This window comes from Emys orbicularis, chromosome 19 (genome assembly GCF_028017835.1).
Source record: "Emys orbicularis isolate rEmyOrb1 chromosome 19, rEmyOrb1.hap1, whole genome shotgun sequence".
In the NCBI taxonomy this organism is placed as follows: Eukaryota; Metazoa; Chordata; order Testudines; family Emydidae; genus Emys; species Emys orbicularis.
The window spans coordinates 1,306,273-1,320,773 of record NC_088701.1 but is presented as its reverse complement, the minus strand read 5'-3'; the positions used below and the strand labels follow the sequence as shown (position 1 = coordinate 1,320,773).

The following is a 14,501-nucleotide window of genomic DNA, read 5'->3' as shown; positions in this document are numbered from 1 at the left end:
GGCAGCTCTCACTTGAGACAGGCTAACGTGAGTTAACCCTGGCTATGTCTGCAGTGCACATCTACCCCAGGGGATCGGCGTCCAGCGCCGAGCACCCGGGTTAACGTAGTCTGGGGGGAGTATCTCCACTGAAAAGCCCGACCCAAAGAACCATGGCCCTGTGACGATCAGCATGTGAGTGGTTTAGCCTGGGTCCGCCCTGCAAAGCAGGTCGGTTCCCGCCCCAGCGCGGGGTCGGTTAGCCCAGGCCTGAAGCGCCGAGATTCTGCTGTGTGGAGGGGGGGTTGGCCTAGCCCGGGTTGTCCTGGCAGTGAGGACATACCCCGGGAGGCTGCACGGTCTGGGTCTCGCCTGCGCTGACCTGCCAGCAACTGGCTTCAAATCAAACCGTTCCCATGGGACTGGTCCCCACAGCTCCCGGCCACTTTCCAGCGGACGCGTCGGCCCAGCCTTGGCTGTGTCTGACCCCAGCAGGCCCCTTGGCGGCCATGGCTGGGCCCGGCAGAGCCAGCGCCCCGAGGGGCACCAGGGCGAGTCGCCCACCCAGCCTGAGCGGGAAACCAGCGCGGGGGCCTTGCCAGCCCCGGGCCGCCGGGCGCCCGACACTCCGCGCAGGGACCCGGCACCGGCGGGGACCCATCGCCTCCCTGCGCAGGGGCAGGGCCCGGCCTCGGCCTGTGCCCGCAGTGCGGTGCCCCCCCCGGGCGCTGGGCATGGAGCAAACTCCAGCCCGGCCCCCCCGGCCACTGGGCAGTGGGGGGGTCACAACCGGCCGGGGGGGAGGGGGGTCTCAGCCCACAGGTTGCCCCGAGCAGCGAGTCAGGGTCACTGGCGGGCTCCCCGCGGGGGGGGGTCGGGCTGGGGAGGGGGCGGGGCTAAGCGCGGGGGATGTCGGTAGGGGGCAGGGCGCGGGGGGGGCAGGGGCGGGGTTAAGCACAGGGGGTGTCGGGCCGGGGCTGGGCCGCGGGGGGGGGCAGGGGCGGGGCTAAGCGCGGGGGTGTCGGGGCGGGGGGGGCAGGGGCGGGGCTACGCGCGGGGGTGTCGGGCCGCGGGGGGGGGGGGTGTCGGGGCCCAGCGCTCCCGGGCCTCGCGCTCACCTCCAGCCGCTCGTCCGGTCGCTCTGGCGAGGAGGCGGGATCTAGCCACCTCCGCCCCGCCCCCACCTCCTGGCCATTGGCCTCCGCGGCCGCCGCTCGCCGCGGATTGGCCGTCCCGCCCCGCCTCGCCCAATCGGCGCCCACCCGTCCGGCTCGCGCCGCTTTTGAAAAAAAGACTGGGGGTTGGCGACTGCACGCACGCGCAGTAGGAAGGGGACCATTAGCCTCGCCCCTGCTCATTGCGCATGCGCTGATTCATGTTGTCCCCGCGCCGAGCGGTTTTTACCCGAGCTGCCACTAGGTGGCGGCAGAGAACACGGCGCAGCGCGTGGAGGGGCGGGCCCTATGGGAGGCCACGTGGCCAGGCCCTGCAAGGGGCGGGGCGGGGTCTCCAAGGGACCACGTGGCTCACACGAGGCGGCTAGGACTTGGGGGGGGGGGGCAGTGTGAGGCCCAGTGAGAGCTGTAACCCCCCCTCCCCCCCCAGGCTGGGCCTGGGCCTGGGGGCAGAGTCCTGGGGACCCTCGACGGGCCGTCGCCCCCCAGCAGCCTGGGTGGGCCCAGGAGCAGCTGCCCCCCCAGCCGTGGCCTGGGCAGCGTGTGGCTGGGGGGGTGGCACTGCCCGGCTGGGCACGGGGCCCTCGGGCTGGCGACGCTCCGGGTCTGGCTCCGGCCGCCCCGTGGGTGCTCTGGGGCTCCAGGAACAAGGGCGTCGTCGGCCTCGGGGGGACACGTCCGGCTCTGACCGCAGGGCCCGGGAAAGGCGCCCCCCTCCGGCCGTTTCCCCGAAGCTCGTGATTCGGAGCCAGTCGCCTGCGGCCGGGGAGCCTGACGCGGTTTGAACCGTTGGGGCTGGCGATACTGCGAGGCCGACCTGGGGGGAAGGGCTGCAGGACCCCCCCACACCCTCCGCAGAACTGCCCCAGTGGCAACCCCGACCCCAGGCCTGAGCCCGCAGCCCCTGGGGCTGGGAATGGGGCCGCCAGCAGCCGCCGGCTTTGGAACCCCCCAGCCCGTGCCAGTGGGTGCTGCACAGAACCCGGGGTGCAGGGTTGGGGTCTTTGTAAGGTGACCCCCCCACGCCCCAGGGATGCACAGGCAACCCCCTGAGCTGCCCATGGCGCACCCCCACCCCCTGCACAAACCTAGGGGCACGCCCAGCTGTACCCCACCCCCAGCCCTGCCCGGACACCCCAACGCCCCCGTGGAAGCCAGAGGCCAGAGGCAGGGTCCCTTCCTCCTGGTTTTATTGTGAGCTCCGCAGCTGATGACTGGGAAAGGCCAAGAGAGAAACACGGCAAGGACATGGCGAAAGAGGAGCAGTTACACCAGATACATACGCGGGGGGGAGGGGGGAGCTCAGATCCTGGGGAGGGGGCTCAGCCCCCCCCCGGCCCACGCTGTCTTGTTTGAGGCGGGGGGAGTCATTTACAGCTGCTATTCACAGTATGTACAGAACAAAACCGACCCGACCGACGCACGGACCCGAACCGCGTACAAAAATAAAGGCTCTACAGGGGCGGGCACCACCCGCTCCCCCGCCCCGGCTGCACCCCGGCTGGCCGAAAATAGAAATCAATTGCTACAGTACAGTGTTCAGACATGGCACCGCTCCCCCCAGCTGGCCACGGGGCCCCACTGGGTGCTGGCTGGGGCCACCCACATGGCTTGCGCCTGCCCAAGGCCCACACCCGGTGGCACATCGCTCGGGTGGGCCCTGCCCATGTTCCTCATCCCCCCTGCCCCAGGGCAGCCCCCGGCCGAGGACCCCGGAGGTGCTGGCCCCAGGGGATGGTGCGTCCAAGGGCTTTGGTTCGAAAGCTCGCTGAAGCATTGGGGGGGGGGGGGCAACCTCACTCATTATTGCTTCACTCCTGCGGGGTGGGGGGGAGGGGGCTGCAGGATGGCACACGCCAGCCCCAGCCTGATCCCACCTCCCTGCCCTCTCACTCTCCCCCAAAGGACTCATTTGCCATACAACTGCCCCCTCCCAATGCAATGGGAAGAAACTCTGGTTTCCTGCGGGGAGGATCACCCTGACTTTTCACCCTGGATGTAACCCCCAAGATCACCCCCCCAGAGCGAGCCCTGCACGTCCTGCAGACAGAACCGGGCAGGTGCAGACGCGGCTAGTGGAGCGGGGGGGAAGGGGGGAGCTGCTCCCCCCCCCCCTTTAGCACAGGGAGACCTTGAGGAAATGGTTCTAAAGCCGCAGCTCCACCTGCCCCCTCCGGGTGCTGGGCATTCGGGGGGGAGGGGGGAGCAGCCCTGCCTGGCTTCCCCCCAGCCCAGGGAAGGCAGCAGCCACCGGGCCCAGCTCCCGTTTGCCGGGGATGGCGTCCCGCGTCTGCACGAGCCCACCCAGCTCCTGCTGGAGCCCTGGAGCTGCGCTGCAGCGCTGCCCGCCAGGGTCTGCGAGGCCACGGCCAGAGGGGGGCGCTTGTTCCACTCCCCCCCCCGCCTGCCCCCACAGCCGCCAGCGCAGGGAGAGGGCCGGGGGCTTCGGGAGCCCGAGGGGGGTCAGTTAAAGCCCTCGGGAGCTGCATCCTCTTGCAGGGCCAGAGTCCCGAGGGTCGGCCCCCTGGAACGCCCGGCCCCCACAGCGGTGCCCGGCTGCCCTGGTGTTGGGGGCCTAATGCCGCAGAGGGCACCAGGCGGGAGCCCCAGAGGACGGTCCGGAGCCCAGCGCCCCCTGAATCCAGCTTCGGCACCTTCGACTATCCCCTGGGCGCCTCCTGCAGCGGCGGTGCCCGCGGCCCGTCTGCTGCCAGCTGGGGGTGTTGGCAAGTCAACTCAAAGTGAAGCGAAGCTGGTTCCCAGCTGCTCGGGGGGGGGGGGGGGGGAGGGAGCAGCTGGCTGATACAATCAATCCATGCGGCCGGAGCGCCGTATTTGTGCAAACGGATGAAGAGAGGAAGACTTGGCTGGCTGGTCGCTCGGAGAGCGGCTGCTTCGGGGGGGGGGGGGGGGGGGGAGTGTTGTAGCTTCGCCATTTAGTTCCCCCTTTTCAAAAGTTAAGCCCCCTCTCGTCCTCCCAGGAAAGGGGGGGCTATGGTCTCAGTGGGGGAGGGGAAACAGGGGGACGAAATGAACCCCCGAGCAATGGGAGAAAAAAATCTGATTACAGAAAAATAAAATAACTTCTCCCCCTCCCCCCCAACTTTCCAAAAATAATAATTAATTTACAATAAATTACCAGGTGCGTTAAAAATAACCCAGACCCCACAACCATCCCCTCCCCCTGCAATAATAAATTAAAATCATAATAACCACCATTGTGCGGCCCGGAGCAGCCGGCAGCGTTGGCACGAAGACCCCAGGCCAGATCTAGGCTGGCTGAGGGTCCCAGCTAGGACAGTGTGCTCCGATCCTGCTCTGCGTTCATTCCTGATTGTTTAAAAAAATAGATCTCTAAAGGGCGTGGGGAAGGGAAAACCCGAATGGAAAGCGAAAAGCGCCCGGCCCCCGGCTGCTCCAAATCAAAGAGAATCCGAATGGATCAGTAAAAAAACCAGCAAAGCCGCAGACGTGAGGTGGAAGAGTCCGGAGGGCTTGGAGCTCCGCTGTGCGGGGGCCGGGCCCGGGCCCAACCCCCTCTACAGTTGCTGTGTTTGTTCCCTTTGTTGTGGTTTGGTTTTTTCAGTTTTTCTTTTTTTTTCCTTTTTCTTTTTTTCTTTTTTTGTAAAAAATACAATAAAAATCCCCCCAACTAAAACCAAAATTAAATTAAATGGAGTTGTTTGTTGGTCCCCCCCCAAAAAGAGTCCATGGCGGGGGGTGCGTGTGTGTGGTTTTAGTTTTGTTTCCCGCCGGGCGGCCTAGCCGAAGCCCAGAGTCACGGTGCCCCAGGGGCTGTGTGGTGTGCCAGTCCGTTCTGCCCGCCCCCCTCCTCCGGGGACAGGCAGGGCAGCTCCTCCTCCTCGCGGCCCGACTGATCCGACTCCTCGCCCTCCTCCTCCAGCGTCAGTTCGAACTGGAATTTCTCCAGGCAAGCCTCCTCGGCCTTGTCCTGCTCGTCCGGGGGCGGGGAGGGGCTCTGCGGGATCATGCTGTGGTACCAGTCCCGGTTGTCCTCCAGCGTGTCCAGGATCTCCTGGGCGTCGGGGTGCACCAGGTCCGCCCACGTCTCCCACAGCGGGTGAACGATGTAGTCGATGAAGCCCACCTGAAAGGCAGAGCCAGGGAGGTGAGAATCAGAGCAGCTGGGGTCTGGGGCCCTGATCCCGGCCGGGGTCTGGGCAGCGCCCAGCGCAGCGGGGCCTGATCTCGGCCGGGGTCTGGGCGGCGCCCGGCCCGACGGGGCCCCGATCTCGGTTGGGGTCTGGGCGGCGCCCCGATCTCGGCCAGGTCTGGGCAGCGCCCGGCCCGACGGGGCCCCGATCTCGGCTGGGGTCTGGGCGGCGCCCGGCGCGACGGGGCCTAATCTCGGCCGGGTCTGCACGGCGCCCGGCCCGATGGGGCCCCGATCTCGGCCGGGGTCTGGGCGGCGCCCGGCCCGACGGGGCCCTGAGCTTGGTTGGGGTCTGGGCAGCGCCTGGCGTGACGGGGCCCCAATCTTGGCTGGGGTCCTGATCTCGGCTGGGGTCTGGGCGGCGCCCGGCGCGACGGGCTCCAGTTGGATTCTCTAGGTGCTACCGTCATGCTGGTAATAACGGGGCAGAGGGTTGTGGGGCAGAGGACCCGGAGCTCTGGGCTTTGGCAGGGGGACAGCTCACGGCATAGGAGTGAGTAAGCTGAGGGCCCTGGGGGGCGTGTTGGTGCCCCTGGGATTCCCCCCAGTGCTGGCCCCACACCTCCAGCCAAGCGCATTCAGTGGCTGGCACTAGGACCTCCCCACGCTGCGCCATGGGCTGGAGCGGGTCCGATCAGAGCCCTGCCCGGCCCCCGCCAGCCAGCCGGGCGAGCGGGCCCCTCCCGGCAGCACTGGGCCCCCGGCTCTCGGCCCCGCCCGCACCTGGGATTTCTCCACGGAGGCCGTGTGCTTGTCGCACATGGGGCTGATCTCCATGCCCCGCTCCCGCTCCTTGTCGCCCTGCCGGAAGAACTCCTCCATGATGCGGTCGGTCCACTGGCGGTACAGCTCCAGCGGCTTGGTGGGGTTGCTGAGGTCGGCGCAGTGAACCATGTTCCGCAGGACCTGGGGTGGGGAGAACGAACAGTGTGGGGACTGGGCCAGCGCCCCCCGCCCTGCCCCCCCGGGAACCCCTGCCCCCGGTGCAGCGAGCCCGGCCAGCCTCCAAGCTAACCCGGGCCAGGTGGGTCAGGATGGACGGCTCGTTCACCTGGCTGATCTGGGGGGCCTCCATCTCCCTCCCCCCCCCCGTGTCCCATGCACTGGGGGCCCTCCCCAGCCCCCACCCACCTGAATCCGGTCCGTGTAGTTGTCTAGCAGCAACACCCCGGAGCTTGTCACTTTCTTGGTCTCCACCATGGTCTTGAGGTCGGCCAAGAGGCTCATGTGCTTGGACATGTCGGTGGCCAGGACCTGTGTGTGGGGGGGGAAACGGGGGGGACAGACTGTCACGGGAGGGAGGGGAGGAGCCACCCAGGACCCAGGAGTCCTAGCACAGCGCCCCTTGCCCCAGCCCCCCCGAGAACCCAGGAGTCCTAGCACAGCGCCCCTTGCCCCAGCCCCCCCCAGCCCGCCCAGAACCCAGGAGTCCTAGCACAGCGCCCCTTGCCCCAGCCCCCCACAGCCCGCCCAGAACCCAGGAGTCCTGATTGCCAGGTCCCTCCCGGAGTCGGGGACAGCCCAGACCCTGCCCCGGCACGACCCTCCTTCCTCCCTCCTACCCGGTGGCAGGGCTGGGAAAAGGGCACAGACGCCCCCCCTGCTCTGATCCCGCCACCAGGTGCGGGGATTGGACCCCCGGGGGCCGGCCAGGGACACTGCATGAGCTTCCTCGGGGGGTGGGGGGAGCAGGGGCTCGGCTCCAGCCCGGCTCACCATGTCAATAACCATCTTGCGTAGCATCTGGCGCTGGCGCTTGCTGAGGCTCTGGAAGATGTCGCAATTCTCCTCCTGCAGCAGCTTGAAGCCTACGGCCAGGTGGTGGTTCTCCAGGACTGACTCGTCGTTGTACATCAGGGCCAGCTCCGAGTCTGCGGGGCGAGGGGGGGTCAGGGGGCGCCGGGGAGCCGGCCTCAGCCGCCCTGGCTCCTACCCCCCTCAGCCGCCCCGGCTCCTAGCCCCCTCACCCCGTGCCCCCGGGAGGGGGAATCGGTGCATGGTGGGGAGCTGCGTGCATGGGCCGGACTGACACAGCCGGCTGCACGGGGGGGACGGGGCAGCTCTGACGGCAAGCACAGGGGGGGTGCACACGTGTCAGAATGCACACAGGTGTGTGTGTATCCCGGTGCATGGCCGTGTGCGCAGGAGGGCTGGCGTGTCCATGTCCCGGTGCACGGGGGTGTGCACAGGGATGCTGGCGTGTGTCCCGGTGCACAGGGGTGTGCGCAGGAGGGCTGGCGTGTCCATGTCCCGGTGCACGGGGGTGTGCGCAGGAATGCTGGCGTGTGTCCCGGTACACAGGGGTGTGTGCAGAAGGGTTGGTGTGCGTGTCCCCCAGTGCACGGGGGTGTGTGCAGGAGTGCACGCGTGTGCGCTGAGGTATGTGTCCAGGTCCCGGTGCACAGGGGTGTGCGCAGGAGGGCTGGCGTGTGTGTCCCGGTGCAGGGCGTGTGCGCCGGAGCTGGAGAGATTAGGAAACACACACGTATCCCCCCCAAGGCTGCTGCGGGTCTCTGGGAAGCGCCGGGACCCCCAGGCCCTCGCCCCCGGACGCGGGATCGTGGGGCACTCACTGGTGTTGATCAGGAACTGGTTGGAGACGCCCGGGTGATCCACGTCATGGATGGCGGCTGCAAACAGAGCGGCCAGGATCTCCAGGTCGGTGAAGACAGCCTGCCAAGGGCACACACAGGGGGCTGAGGCCGGGCCCGGCTGGTTAACAAGCGAGGGCAGGGGCTGGCTCTGCCCCATGGTTGGGCACGTCGCAGCGCGAGAAACCCAGGAGTCCTGGCTGCCCCCCTGGGCCCGGTCCCTCAGGCCCGCGCCCAGCCATGCCATCGGCACAGCCGGGCGTTGCTCTGCCCTGGCTCTCGGGAAGCTGCAGAGACTGTGCGGGGAATTGCCATGTGGGGGTTAGCCCCGGGGCCCATCACCCTGGTATCCTGCCTCGGAGCGGGCCCATGCCAGCTGCTGCCGGGGCTGTCAGACCTCACAGGAGGCAGCGACGGACCCAGGGTGGGCAGAGAGACAGACAGCTGGGGGTGGATGGACAGACGGACAGGCAGCTTTCCAGCCCCCCCCCAATTCGTTTCAGTCCCGTTTCCGTCCCTATTCCGGCTGCTTCCCTGACAGCCGGCCGGGCTGGGTCACGTCCTGGACACCCTGCGTCACAAGGGATCGAGAGCTGGCCCCAGGGCCCCCACTCTGCCACCGGTGGCACGAGAGCCCCCAGCGGCCGTTCTGTCCCTGACACGCTCAGCCCCCTGGCGGCCCCCCCACTCACATCCAAGGCGGGCGTGGCCAGCAGGACGTGCGTGGACTGGACCACGTCGGCGGCGTGCAGGCTGTTGTGGTAGGCCACGTCGGCGTGGTAGTGCTCCTCCAGCGTCAGCACGTACGTCAGCAGCGTCTCCACCGGGATCTTGAAGGTTTTCAGCAGTTCTCTCTCCTGGGGGGGGGAAGGGGGCGTTTGTGGCCAGACAGAGTCACGCCAGAGGGGCCAGCGCCAGACACTCCTGTGGGCAGAGCCCACAGCACCCCCCACCCCAGCTTCAGACCCCCGTCCCACAGAGCTGGGAAGGGACTCCTGATGCCCAGCCCCCCCTCCGCTCTAACCACTAGACCCCACTCCCCTCCCAGAGCCAGGAACAGAACCCAGGAGTCCTGGCTCCCGGCCAGCGCTGAGGATCCCTGGCCAGGCGGGTGCCAGGTGTGATTCCATGGGCAGGCCCCACCCACCGCGCCTGGCCTGGGGCCCTACCTGGAATATCGTGTACATGATGCAGCTGAGCGAGCGGGTCTTGGAATATTCGGAGACGTGGAAAATGTTCAGGCCCCACTTGTTGAGATTCTCCAGCTCCTGGAAGGCAGAACAGGGGGTGGTGAGAATGGGGGGGGGGGGAAACAGGGCCCCCACGGAGAGGCCTGGTACAACACATCTGCAGGAGCCCAGAGGTGGGAGTGCCCAGCTGGTCCCACAGGCCCCCCCAGCTCTGCCGGTGCCCCTCACTCCCGACCCACAGCCCCTGCTGCCCCAGCCCCGCCCCCCCCAGCTCTGCCGGTGCCCCTCACTCCCGACCCGCAGCCCCTGCTAGCCCAGCCCTGCCCCCCCAGCTCTGCCGGTGCCCCTCACTCCCGACCCGCAGCCCCTGCTGCCCCAGCCCCGCCCCCCCCAGCTCTGCCGGTGCCCCTCACTCCCGACCCGCAGCCCCTGCTAGCCCAGCCCTGCCCCCCCAGCTCTGCCGGTGCCCCTCACTCCCGACCCGCAGCCCCTGCTAGCCCAGCCCTGCCCCCCCAGCTCTGCCGGTGCCCCTCACTCCCGACCCGCAGCCCCTGCTAGCCCAGCCCTGCCCCCCCAGCTCTGCCGGTGCCCCTCACTCCCGACCCGCAGCCCCTCCCCGCACCTTGCTGAGCAGCTCCTCCTGGTCGGTTTTGACCCCGAGGCGGGGGATGCTGGAGTTGGTCAGGCCTGAGCTGGGCATGAGTTTCTTCACGCCGCTGATCTGGCACATGGGCTGCTGCTGCTTCTTCTTGTCCCGCTCCTTCTGCGTGGGGGGCGGGATCTCCACCTCGTTCTGCTTGTCTGGGGGGGGGGGGGGGAGCGGCCGGTCAGCGGGGGAGAGGCTGTGCCACAGGGGCGTGCAAGAGTGAGCGTGCAGCAGTCAGTGTGAGCGCACGGATCTGAGTGTGACTGGGCGTGCGCCGGAGACTGGGCCAATGTGCGTGGGGGGGGGGACACGTGTGCAAACCACCCCTCCCCCAGCCGCCCTCGGGGTGCGTCCCCTCCCCCCACAGTCCTGTCCCGGGGAGGCTGGTGCCCACGCTGCTGACGTCAGGTCCTGGGGTCCAGCCAGTCCCCCCGGGGGCCGGACTCGGAGCCCCCGGTCGGGCTGGGCCCGGCAGGGAAACAGGTGCCCCCCCCCACCAGTGGCAGCAGTGCAGGGTGTGGGGGAGGTCACTCCGGGGAGCAGGCCGCGGGGGGCTCGGGGAACCGGGGAGCAGGACGCGGGGGGCTCGGGGAACCGGGGAGCAGGACGCGGGGGGCTGGGGGAACCGGGGAGCAGGCCGCGGGGGGCTCGGGGAACCGGGGAGCAGGACGCGGGGGGCTCGGGGAACCGGGGAGCAGGACACGGGGGGCTGGGGGAACCGGGGAGCAGGACGCGGGGGGCTCGGGGAACCGGGGAGCAACCCCCCCCCAAGCACCTGCAGAGAAGAGGGCGGAACAAGGCATCATGGCAGCGTAGGGGGTGGGGGCTCCCCAAGACATGGGTTCCTGGAGGGGACTCAGGCAGTGGGGGGGAGGGGGGAGGGCAGCATTGTGACATCACAGGGCCCCCAGCCAATCCGAACGCAGAGGACTCCGTATGATACATGTGGTAACAGTGACCCAGAGCTGCTCTCGGCAGGGGCCTGTACGGAGCCCCCCGGAGCCCAGCCCCCCCTTCCCCCCCCAGCCCAGCCCCCAGAGCCCCCCCCGGAGTCCCCCCACAGCCCAGCTCCCCGGAGTCCCCCCCTGACCCCCCCACAGCCCAGGCCCCCGGAGCCCCCCCCCAGCCCAGCTCCCCGGAGCCCCCCCCAGAGCCCACCCCCACAACCCAGCCCCCCGGAGCCCCCCCCAGAGCCCCCCCCCCACAGTCCAGCACCCCCCGCACCTCCCCCCACAGCCCAGCCCCCCAGAGTCCCCCCCCGGAATCGGCCCCTCACAGCCCAGCTCCCCGGAGTCCCCCCCCCGGCCCGGCCCCCACAGCCCAGCTCCCCGGAGCCCCCCCCCCACAACCCAGCCCCCCGGAGCCCCCCCCCCACAGTCCAGCCCCCCCCGCACCTCCCCCCACAGCCCAGCCCCCCGGAGTCCCCCCCCGGAATCGGCCCCTCACAGCCCAGCCCTCCGGAGTCCCCCCTGGCCCCCCCACAGCAACTGGGCCCCGCTCCCCTCCCAGAGCCAGGAGAGAACCCAGAAGTCCTGGCTTCCAGCCCCCCCTGCTCTAACCCACCAGCCCCCACCCCCCTCCCAGAGCTGGGGAGAGAACCCAGGAGTCCTGGCTCCCAGCCCCTGCTCTAACCACTAGCCCCCGCTCCCGTCCCAGAGCTGGGGAATGAACCCAGGAGTCCTGGCTCCTAGCCCCCCCCCCCCCCCCGCTCTCACCACTGGGACTCCCTCCCCTCCCCTTCCTAGAGCTGGGGAGAGAACCCAGAGTCCTGGCTCTGGAAGGGGAGCAGGGCCCAGTGGTGAGAGCGGGGGGGGGGGGGGGGGGCCCAGGAGTCCTGGATTCCAGCCTTGTGCACAAACTGTTTTCCTTTCTCGTTTCACTTAAGTCCCCCGAGCCGCGTCACTGACACCCCCCCCTGTATTCCTAAACAGCCCCTCAGCCCCCAGGCGTGAGCCCCTCCCCTGAGCTGCTGCGGGCCCGGTGCCCCGATCTGAGCTGCCCCCTGAGCCCGTGGGTGCCGGCCTGGCCCGGGCAGGGCTAACAGCCGGTGCCCGGGGCAGCTGGGGGGAGCCGGCTCCCGCACAGACGTCCCATTGACGGGCCCTTTGCAACAACATTTGCTTTAGGCCGGAAGTTTGTCCCTTCTGACGTCAATGGGGCTCCGGGGACCCGTCTGCCTCCGCGGGAAGCGGCTCCGGACACAGCCAGAGAACGGCCTTCCTGGCGTGGGGCAGCGGCGCAGGGGGGGGGCAGAGGGGTGTGAGCGCGTTGGTGAGGCGGGGCTGGGGGGCCACACGGGCCTGTGTGGCACCGACACGCCGGGCACTAGTGTCTGCTCAGCATCTCCAGCCCCAGGAAGTGACTCCCCCACAGTTACACAGGGAGCGGGGCCAGAGCCAGGGAGAGAACCCAGGAGTCCTGGCTCCCAGCCCCCCTCCTCTAACCCACCAGCCCCCACTCCCCTCCCAGAGCCAGGGAGAGAACCCAGGAGTCCTGGCTCCCAGCCCCCCCTGCTCTAACCACCATCCCCCACTCCCCTCCCAGAGCCGGGGAGAGAACCCAGGAGTCCTGGCTCCCAGCCCCCCCGCTCTAACCACCAGCCCCCACTCCCCTCCCAGGGCTGGGAGAGAACCCAGGCGTCCTGGCTCCCAGTAACCATTGGGCTCCCTGTGGCACACATGGGCAGGCAGCCCCATCCCTGGGGCACCTCTCCCCACTCCAGGTCTGAGCCCAGGCCCCACGGGGACCCCCCGGGCTCGGTGCTCACCGAGGAACGTGCTGGAAATGTACTCGGAGACCTGGTTTCCAGAGCGGCTCATCTCCGACAGGTGGGTGAGCTCACGGGTCAGCATCCTCTTGAACTGCCAACGAGAAGGAGAAAGGGGCTGAGCGGGGCTGCCTGGGCGAGTGTACATGCGTGTGCACGTCACCGTGCAAGCTGAGCTGCACACTTCCTCGCACGCATGTGTGTGCATGCTCCACCATGCAAGCAAGGGGGCAAGCCGGCGTGCACGCTTTTCCACACCTGCTTTGCTGCACAGGCAAGACTCACAGGTGTGCACGCTTCCCCACGCAAGCGAGTGTGAACGTCGCTGTGTCCAGTTGTGTGCGGGGACGCCTTGCTGTGCCTGTACAGTGGCCTGCTGCACGCACGTCCCTGCGTGGAAGCCCAGTGCCTGCGTTTGCACACCTGCCCACTACGCGTGTGAGCTGCTGTTGTGCGAGCAGGCGTGATGCGCCGTGCAAGGGCCTTGCCAGCGAGCTCCAGCCGCCAGCGCCGACGCCCGCGTGGAGCTGCAGGTCTAAGGGGCAGAGCCCCCCCCGCGATCGGGGCCCTGAGGCCCCGGACCCCCCTGACTCCTAGCTACTCAACACCAGCAACCACCCAACTCCCCAGCACGGGGGAGAGGCCGGAGCCCCCCCTGCCCCCCCTTCCGCCCCCCCCCCCGAGAACTCGCATTCTTTGAATAAACTCAAGGGATTCTTTGATCTAGGTTTGAATTTGGGGCACAGGGCAGCGAGGGGAAGTGTCAGAACAGCCCTGCCGCTGCCCCTCACTCCCGACCCGCAGCCCCCCGCTAGCCCAGACCTGGGCTCCTCCCCCCCCAGCTCTGCCGGCGCCCCTCACTCCCGACCCGCAGCCCCCCGCTAGCCCAGACCTGGGCTCCTCCCCCCCCAGCTCTGCCGGCGCTCCTCACTCCCGACCCGCAGCCCCCCGCTAGCCCAGACCTGCCCCCAGAGCCCTGCCGGTGCCCCTCACTCCCGACCCGCAGCCCCTGCTAGCCCAGCCCTGCCCCCCAGCTCTGCCGGCACCCCTCACTCCCGACCCGCAGCCCCCCGCTAGCCCAGACCTGGGCTCCTCCCCCCCCAGCCCTGCCGGTGCCCCTCACTCCCGACCCGCAGCCCCTGCTAGCCCAGACCTGGGCTCCTCCCCCCCCAGCTCTGCCGGCGCCCCTCACTCCCAACCCGCAGCCCCTGCTAGCCCAGCGCTGCCCCCAGAGCCCTGCCGGTGCCCCTCACTCCCGACCCGCAGCCCCTGCTAGCCCAGCGCTGCCCCCCAGCCCTGCCGCTGCCCCTCACTCCCGACCCGCAGCCCCCCGCTAGCCCAGACCTGGGCTCCTCCCCCCCCAGCTCTGCCGGCGCCCCTCACTCCCGACCCGCAGCCCCTGCTAGCCCAGCGCTGCCCCCCAGCCCTGCCGCTGCCCCTCACTCCCGACCCGCAGCCCCCCGCTAGCCCAGACCTGGGCTCCTCCCCCCCCAGCTCTGCCGGCGCTCCTCACTCCCAACCCGCAGCCCCTGCTAGCCCAGCGCTGCCCCCAGAGCCCTGCCGGTGCCCCTCACTCCCGACCCGCAGCCCCTGCTAGCCCAACCCTGGGCTCCCCCCAGTCCTGCTGATGTCCCTCAACCCAGACCAGCCGGACTCTGCTCTAGGTACTAATTCACACACACACACACACACACACACCCCCGCTGATCCCCTCCCGGGCCAAGACCCCCTCCAGAGAGGCAGGTCTTACCTGGACGGCCAGAAGGTGTTTAAGGTCTGGCATGGTGGCCAGCTCTGGTGCTCCCTCCTCCAGCCCTGTGCCCGAGCCCGCAGGACACTGCCCAGCCGCTCCGGACACCCCGACCCAGGCGGAGAACAGCCAGGGACGGCAGCCCCGGCCCAGCCTCCCCAGGCAGCCCAGCCCGGAGCCAGCTGCTCGGGGGACTGGGAAGCAGCCACTGGCTCAGGGTTTCCTGGCA

General features: G+C 69.2%; 1 protein-coding gene across 2 annotated transcripts in view; it reads right to left on the bottom strand.

The window, feature by feature from the left end:
- Positions 1 to 4,777: 4,777 nt before the first annotated feature.
- Positions 4,778 to 14,501, bottom strand: part of PDE4A (phosphodiesterase 4A) — a 97,212-nt gene continuing 87,488 nt past the window's right edge. For both annotated transcript variants that reach the window (XM_065419100.1, XM_065419099.1), the window contains 9 exons: positions 12,523 to 12,616; positions 9,732 to 9,910; positions 9,089 to 9,187; positions 8,612 to 8,776; positions 7,902 to 8,001; positions 7,045 to 7,199; positions 6,460 to 6,582; positions 6,052 to 6,234; positions 4,778 to 5,262 (listed from right to left, as the gene is read on the bottom strand). In XM_065419100.1, coding sequence (XP_065275172.1) covers positions 4,933 to 5,262; positions 6,052 to 6,234; positions 6,460 to 6,582; positions 7,045 to 7,199; positions 7,902 to 8,001; positions 8,612 to 8,776; positions 9,089 to 9,187; positions 9,732 to 9,910; positions 12,523 to 12,616 — 1,428 coding nt within the window. In that variant the 3' untranslated portion in view covers positions 4,778 to 4,932. The remainder of the gene's footprint in view (positions 5,263 to 6,051; positions 6,235 to 6,459; positions 6,583 to 7,044; positions 7,200 to 7,901; positions 8,002 to 8,611; positions 8,777 to 9,088; positions 9,188 to 9,731; positions 9,911 to 12,522; positions 12,617 to 14,501) is intronic.